The 8,847-nt window shown below is 32.5% G+C and overlaps 1 protein-coding gene across 1 annotated transcript; it reads right to left on the reverse strand.

Annotated features, from left to right (window-relative positions):
- Positions 1-10: 10 nt before the first annotated feature.
- Positions 11-7,261, reverse strand: LOC133173020 (L-proline trans-4-hydroxylase-like). Its single transcript, XM_061307900.1, has 9 exons — positions 7,231-7,261; positions 6,933-7,011; positions 4,479-4,560; positions 4,229-4,342; positions 3,334-3,425; positions 2,688-2,778; positions 2,416-2,545; positions 1,047-1,198; positions 11-521 (listed from the first exon to the last, which is right to left on the reverse strand). The coding sequence occupies exons 1-9, from the start codon at positions 7,244-7,246 to the stop codon at positions 408-410; spliced, it is 870 nt and encodes a 289-aa protein (XP_061163884.1). The 5' UTR covers positions 7,247-7,261; the 3' UTR covers positions 11-407.
- Between the last annotated feature and the right edge of the window lie 1,586 nt (positions 7,262-8,847).

The following is an 8,847-nucleotide window of genomic DNA, read 5'->3' on the forward strand; positions in this document are numbered from 1 at the left end:
ACTCAATAAATTTTGTGTAATTTCATAATTTATTTTATTAGATAATTTTTAACTTTAGGACAGATTGAAAAATTACAGTAGTAATATACCAGTCTTGCTTAATGAAGGCCACGATAGAAGTATGTATCTCCTGAAATATAAAGAAAACACACCACACAATCATGTGTGTGTGAGAGAGAGAGAATCTTTTATGCCCATTATTGAACCTTACATGCGTATTTTGGCTAGTTTTGACCAAAAGAAAAATAATAATAATGAATCAATATTTTCAAAATTCTTCACAACCATTTTAACAAAAGATTCTCATTATTTTCCTTTCTCTTAAAAACAAAACTTGAGTAAATATATGGGTATATCCTCAAGATAGTGAAGTAAAATGTTTGTTTTCAATTTTTCCTCTCCTTCCTTTAATGAACAACGCGTATGTGTTCCGTCAGTGTTGCATTACGGTCAGGGTGGATGAAGTCCTTTCCACTCATGTCTGTGAAGTTGGTACACTCCTTGATTGCAGAGTTGGGAACCTGTGAGTCAATATTTCTTAGTGTCATTCAGTAAAGAATATACCAACATTTTAAAACTCTACCACATTTCTCTATTAAAGTCCATCTTGCTATGCTTTAGAACTTGGGCCTTTCTCCTGACGATCTACTTTATCATTTTCAGTGTAATTAATCTGTACTAACGTTTGATTTTACTGAATTCACATCTACCTCTACTGAATTCACATCTACCTTTACTAAATTCACATCTACCTTAGTTTACTGTATTCACATCTACCTTTTATAACTCTTTAAATGTTATCAAATATCATGAATTTCTTCATATTTGCATTATAGATTAAAAAATAAAATTAAAAAAAAAAAACACGGAGAAGAGAGAATTGCTGTGTAAGGAAGACTTTGAATAAAAAATAAAATGAAGTACTCTTTCATTTTTGAACAAGCTGTAAATGAATTCCTGATAGGACGTATATGAATTCTCGGATTCTGGGCACAATTTATATGGATTCCTGACACGATTTAAATGGATTCCTGACCTATACCGACCTTGGTAAGTGGGGTGTATCTTGGGTGATGATGTTCAATGATTGGGTCATTGCTGGCTTTATTGTAAGTACAGATGTACACCCATCTGCGCATGTCACTGTTGTTATCAGAACTATGATGTAGCACATTGCAATGGAAAAACAGAGCATCACCTACAAGAATTATTGAAAGCTTAACAACTTGTTTTCTAAATCTATGAAGTATTATTTGACACTTATTTTGCAAAACTTGAATTAAGTGAAATGGCCCATAATTTTACTTGTGTGATTTAGTAGACCTGTTTTTGATTTCTTATGAAGAAGAATTTATTCAAAACAACCTAAATACACAGAGGATATATAGAGGATATTCAATGATTTGTAGATGAATATAGAATTTATTTCACTAGTGGGACAGGATTTTTTTTCTTCGTATTTTCACGAGTGCAAAGCACCAGTGAAAATATAAAAAAAATCTTGTCTCACGAGTGAAATAAATTCCATATTCATCTATAAAACATTAAATTTTCTGTTTATTACATTTTCTTTGATTTTCCCTTTGACTCATCGTCTCAAGCCACGGTTCGGAGTCTGCATATAGCTCTCCTACCAGAATGGGAGAGGATCGTATATTTTGGTTTGCGACGATGCCTTTGACTCTGTCTTTTCGTAAACAGTGTCATAGGCTGTGACGTCATAGTTGAGCGGTTGAGACATCATAGCTAAGTGATTGTGAGATTGAAAAACGTTGTAAACATGAATTTTTAACAACATATTTGAAGATACTTTGGCAGTTTTAATCTCTGTCAGGATGGTTCCTTTATTCCCTCTATCTTAAAACAGGCCAGGAAGGTTTTTTAAACACTCTTCGTGATGGGAAGCAAAATCGAGAGTTTTGCCGCACTTCTGATATTATCACACTGTGAGAATACCATTTTGATATCCTTCCACACTATGTCAGAATATCACTTATATTCAATAAATAAATTGCAGTATTTCACCATGGCACCAGATCCCACCTCTGATGTCTTAGAGGCCTGTGTTTGCTCTGCTTCTATTTTGTAATGTTTAATGGACTTTTGAGCTCGAATACTGTTCGTTATCTCCCCATATTTCATTTTCTTGTTATGGATTAGAGCATTATTTTACTTGTTATGGACTAGAGAATTATTTTACTTGTTATGGATTAGAACATTTTTTTGTTATGGATAAGAGCTTTGTTTTACTGGTTATGGATTAGATTTTTTTTTGTTATGGATTAGAGCTTTGTTTTACTTGTTAAGGATTATCTGGGAACATTATTTTAAGATCTGGATCCATTTTTCATATTTGACTTGTAATGGATTAGAGCATTATGTTACTGGTTATGGATTAGAGCAATATTTTGAGACCTGGATCCATTTCAACAAACTTGTGAGGACAAGTCTTCTTGATTTCTTCCACCCGTGATAGATCCGCCTCGGCTTGCTTCAGAACAGGATGATGGTCAATCCTGCCACATTTATGAGAACCCTCCAGTATCTTAAAAACATTACGTTTGTTTCAGTCATTTGTTTCATATTTCTTCAGTGTTCTATTTACTGTACTTTGTTTTGAAATCTGTATCACTAAATGCTTGTGATAAATTTGAAAGATTAAATGATTTTTTTTAATTTTGAGTAACCTGTAAGCAGCCATTTTCTTTCCTGCAAGGATCCAATGGAATAAAAACCGTCATCATATCAGGGAACAGGCAACCGTTGTTGTACCAATATCTAAAGCAATATAAGAAAACATTCGTATGCTGTAAAATAGATCTCTGGGTAATGTGTAATACTTATAAACGTGGATGCATATTCAGAATAAACAAGTGCTTCAGCAAATCCAGTCCTCAAAAGAAAAAAAGAAACAAAACAAAAAAATATTCCTGTCACCTTCTCCTTTTTTAATTCCCTATATTCTTACCGTAAACTACGGTACTAAACATCCGATACTTATCTGTATTCTTGATTTCATCAGTGAACTTGTTTTAAAATACGATATCTATTCTTATTATTTTTCTACATTCTACATTCCTTAATTACTCTTAAATCGTGGACTAATTTTGCATAATTTAACAGCAAACTTCGAAAACTAATCGACCCTTTATTTTTGGTATAAGATTTGATATCTTCTCACCATCTTGATATCAAATTTGGTTATTAAAATTTAGTTCCTTCATGTACTCTTAGTATAGAAGACAACCTTAAAGCAAGCATTGCAAACTTTAGAATTAGATGCTGACCTGTAATATTATTACTTCAATAATGGAATGAATGTTTGATATTTACCCGTAATCTTGGTGCCACAGGTGCTGGGCTCCCTTCTGTGCCCCTTTCAGTATCATCTTCCCATGGTAATGATACACCTCTCCTCCTAAAAGCTAAAACAAAGTACCAGATAAAAAATATTCTTCTTGTTTTATTTTAATACATCTTTAGATACGTATATTTCTGTGTTGTCTACTTGGCATGGCGGACACATAGGAATCATTTTGTCCTGTCTGGATGTCTGTCCAGGAGAAGTCACATATTGAATGAAAGCCTTTTACTCTATTTCAAATTTCATCTCCTTTAAATGATCAGGTATATTTCAGTTAAAAGATAATCATAACGTAGAGTTGTATTGGTACATTCAAGTTCGTCCTTTTGACAAAATATGTGCAGTATTTAACATTATTTAACAGCATTTAACATTTTGTTCATGGTTTAAAGATAAATAAATAAATCAACAGGAGAGTTTTCAAAATTTACGAATCCGTCGGAATCGCTGAGTCATTTGGATATATCCTCAATAAAGAATGTTCGTATATTCGAGGCATAAAATGGTTATATAAACATATTTTCCTGGATTACAGGGATAAATATAACTGCATGAATTACTGAAACAATTTGTAAGTTATTAGCAAGACAAATATATAATTCAAATAAAATTGAAGTTCAAAAATTGAACAGAAAACTACAGATTGTGCATAGCATCAAGTGAATGAGTACATTTTATGATCAATGTATTTCTATAATTCGTTTTCAACTTTCATGATTTTTTTTTCATATAAACAATAAAAGATTATTTTTTTTTAAATTTAATCCCATTAAAATAATTTATTATTTCCGATACTACAAAAGAGTATCCTTAGGCGGCACGTATTCTTTAAACACAGTAACTGTTTTTACACTAAAAATGTACCTGTTCGCATGTTCCTGCAACTTTTTCGCTGCGAGCTACCATTCCTGTGACGTCAGAACCAGGGTGCGACCAAATTATTCGTTGCGTCTTCTTTGCCTTATTTACTTCTTCAAACTATGTAATATTTGATTAAATACTTGTATTTTTATAAAAGTATTGCTATTTTTAAAAAAAAAATAAAAAAAAAAAAAATAATTGATTTCATTTAGTAATAGAAAAATATGTGTGTGTTTTTTTTTAAGTAAAGTACCTCATAGTTTTCTTTCATCATAGCGTCACTGCCCTCCAGTACTTTCAGTACTCTATTAACTTCTTCTTTGTCAAGTAGACCCCTAATTTAAAATTTTCAAGTATCGAATTAATCACTATATCCGAGGAAAGTGCACTTTGTAGATCTGTATTTAAGTTTTGCTGCCGTCATGTGTTTCAATTCTTTAAATTGTTTGAATATTAACGATAAACTCTTGTTATGCTATAAGGATGACTTTTTCTTCCATTTCTGCCGTTATTTCAATCGACATTTCCTAGAATACGCTATGTGGTAGGAATTTGTTTTATTCTGTAGGTCAATGAAACATATTTCCATTGGAGTTAAATTAAAGTGGCTTTCATGTTATCATCTTTTAGATAGATTTGATGAATTCTCATACCATAATAAATTAGCATTCGACAGCAGCCACTATACTGTGGAGATGATTATTTTAATTTTTGCTATATTTGCGATCTCAATGAAGTCGCGAATTAAAGAAACTGTGGATTAATTATAGCGAGCGCAGCAAGCTTAACAGACTAACGTATAAGAACACGGCATTTTGTATGTTCATCAATCAATTTTTTTGTGTGAAACCTTCCCAGAATTCCTTCGCTACCAGCATTTCACGGCGGGTGTAACCGGTCAACAGGGGGCGCTTACTCCTACTAGGCACCTGATCCCACCTCTAGAATTTCCAGAGGTCCGTGTTTTATGCCCTCTTCACAGATTTGTATTGTTTATAGATTTTTTGAGATCGATCACTGTTTATTATCTTCACCATTCTTTTTATACTGTTTAAAAAAGGAAACACATAATAGGAATAAAACCCTGAATACCGGTAATATTAAATAGTTTTGTCATAAAAGCAATTTTAGATAGATATGATTCATTCGAGTAAAATGCATTATTTTGTAATGCTTTTGTTAATTTGACAGCCAATGTCAATTCTATAAATCTCACAGACAAAAAGACCTACTTTTAGCAAAAAAATAAAAATAAAATAAATAAATAAATAAATAAATTTGGTTTGTTTTTAAAAAAAAAAAAAAAAAAAAAAAAAAAAAAAAAAAAAACAATTTTCTTATGTTGGGTTCTGATCCAAGTCCTTCAGGTACAAAAGAACTATCAAAAGCTGGGTTATCAATACTTTAACTGTCCCCCCCCCCCCCCGAAAAACAGGAAATTGGATGACTGGAAGCAGATGTACAATTGCAACAGGTTTTAATGTTGTATAAAGCACCATATATATCAGACCCATAAAACAGATACCAACAGCATGATACAACAAAAGATCGCCAAAAAATATGGAAGACCATCAGCAGCAAGGGATTCTGAGGTTTGCGCAATTTTAATCAACGTTTCGTAATTCACGTCGTCTATAGCATTATATAGCTATCCCTCAACTGCACACACTATCTAACAATTCACTACGGGATGCTGGAATTATCGCCTGAGGACTTATTCATGTCATTGTTCTGCCCCCACAACACCGACTACGAAGGTGAACAGTTTGGTTTAGCTACTAGTCCAAAATATTTATTGCAAAGCCTGATGTAAGAGTCAGAAAGCAAAAAGCCTTGTATCGAACGTTTTATAAAAAAAACTGCCTCCTGGAGGTTGATAAATTTGGTTGTGGTAGTGTAGTGATGTGCAAAACGGTATTACGAGAACGGAAAACGGCACACTAACGATCTTCTACTGTATATGTCTTTCCAATAATGCAGCATCCTGGAGCCGTATTTCAATCTACATACGGCTTATTTGATAAGTTTGTTTGCATTATTTCAAAGCTACAACATCCTGTTTTGCCCTGGCCATCTAAATCGCTAGATTTAAACCCCACTGAGCAAGCATTAGACAAAATGGATAGGTATATTCACCAAAGACAATCGCATCCCCAGACTGTGCAACAGCTGACAAAACCCCTACGTTTAGAGTGAGATAGCATTCCCATACAGTTTTAATACACTCATCTGCGTCCATTAAGATGACGTTTCAGGCTATCATTGGTGTCTGTAAGGGGTATACCAGATATTGATCTTTAATGAGCTTGAACTGTCTGTGATCTTAAAATTCTGGATCGAGTTAATATGACATTTAGATTTAAACGTGTCACTAAAATCTTACTATGCGTTCCTATTTTTGAAGAGTATACTACATGTAGATACCTTACTAGAACATCACACACTGATTTTCCTTAAGATCCGGTCATCTTTCCACTGGGGTCCCTACTCATAGTTAGACCGGTAAACTGAGGTACACACAGGGTTAAATTTATCACATTAAAATGATTACATGTACATGTATATACAAACAGAGCATACTTATTACAGAATCGGGTCTTTATTTCAGATTGGAAAAGAAATATAAGGTTCTACGGTGTATCAATATATTCTTTATCATGAGTGTGGGTATGATCTGGCATGTATCTGAATAAATTATCCATCTCACCGGATTAGGATATATCCATATTCTTCAAAGTCCCTTTTCGCCTGCTCAGAAAGCTTAAAATTATCGGTGTATTCGTACTCTATAAAAACGAACGTATCTTAATCAAATACAAATGAAGAAACAAATGACATATATTACAAAATATTGCCAAAATGGTCCACTTCATAACGTCGAATATTAACATTTAAAATAAGTTTTCCAAATAAATTGGGTTTTATCACTTCAAATCACAAATTACACACTAATTTTGACACATTTATATCAAGGATAAATTTTTGGGGAAAAAAACAATTCCTACCTGAATGTCGATCCATAACTTTCAGTCGCTGATGTCCTACAATAAAAGTATATGCAGAGATTCCTTAAATACGTATAATTACGATTATGCGATATGTAATTTTATCATATACTATTGAAGATAATATGTCAGTAGCACTTAGGGCCTTTGTTTACATTACTTCGTCAGATAGGGAAGAAAGATGTACACCCTCCGATCACTGCTTCTTTATGGACCCTTTTTTTTCAAAATGAAAGTTACATTGAAGTAGATAATCAGAAATGCTACTAAAATTGCGACAATTTTAATTGAGATTAAGGTGAAAAGTTGAAATCAAGACTCACCCAGTTAAAGCTCTTGTTTATTTACTTATGAGGCTTTAACCTAATAATACGTATCACGTGATGAACGATTATCTCTTAGTTGATAAAAAAAACAGGAATCAAAGTACTCGAAGTACTTACAAATGTTGATAGAAAAGATGTAGAATTATGCACTAATTGCAAGAAAATAATTTTCATTGTGTGATAATTTTCTCTATTTTTGTACATAAATATACCCATGAAATGTAAAGATAACGAATAACAGTTCTAAAAAAGTCTGATTATACATTACATTACATTATATTACATTACATTTCGCGGAGATCAGACAGCAAGCAAGGTCCTATGAGGTGGGATCAGGTGCCATGGAGGAATCTGTGAGCCCTTTGTCTTGATTGGGTAAAGGAGTAATCTGCAGACAATTCAGTATGAAAATAAAGGCCTTACAATTTGCATTAAGTATAATACGTCAGTCAACATTCGAACTAACGACAGTCTGTATAAAAATGTCTGTAATTTATCTCAGACTCAATTAAAGTACTATAAATGAGTTAAATTAATGTGTTACTTTTAAGATATTTGTATCATGAAGCGAAAGATTTATGAAAAATGTGTGTTTAGCGAAGTTTTGATAGACTCAATTTCATTGTAAAACAAGAAAGGACTGCAAAATATAAACAAAGGTTGTATCTACCGTATCGTTATTATCGTGCATGTCAAGGTCATTTCATTCATGAGACCATGGTAGCTTCCTCAACTTTTCTGCGCACGCGTACAATAAGAGGTAGAAGTGAAGCAATATTTTCGTTTTGTGGCAGACGAAAATTATTTTTTCTCCATAAATAAAAACAGGGAAGATAACGAACAGTGACCGATCTCAAAAAAGTAAAACAAAATTTGCACGTTCATGGAACGATCCTATTATTGTTAATATTACCGTTTTCGCGTCACTTTCTTTTGAAATTAAGTTTGAGGTTAAAACATTTTTTTCCGGGACTATTAACTCAAATCTGCCATGCATGTTTGCCCTAGTCTTCATGAAAGATAAAAAGAAAAAAAAAACACCATCAATATCAGAATAAATTCATATAAATAAATTTTCAAACCGCTTAAGTCAAAATACTCTGATAATTTCAAAAATAAACAAAATCTTCAATTCTATAGCCTGTTTGTATAACAAATAAGCCGACTTAAATCTGCAAAACGATATCTATTTAAAATAAAGACAACTATTGTGTAAATAAAAATTCTCAATACCAATATTATTTATTTTAGCAAGTATTAATGTTAACAGGTAATGATAAGTATTTTTGTT

Source organism: Saccostrea echinata, unplaced genomic scaffold (genome assembly GCF_033153115.1).
Source record: "Saccostrea echinata isolate AGI-Se365-2 ecotype Australia unplaced genomic scaffold, CSIRO_AGI_Sech_v1 ptg000056l, whole genome shotgun sequence".
NCBI classification, from domain to species: Eukaryota; Metazoa; Mollusca; class Bivalvia; order Ostreida; family Ostreidae; genus Saccostrea; species Saccostrea echinata.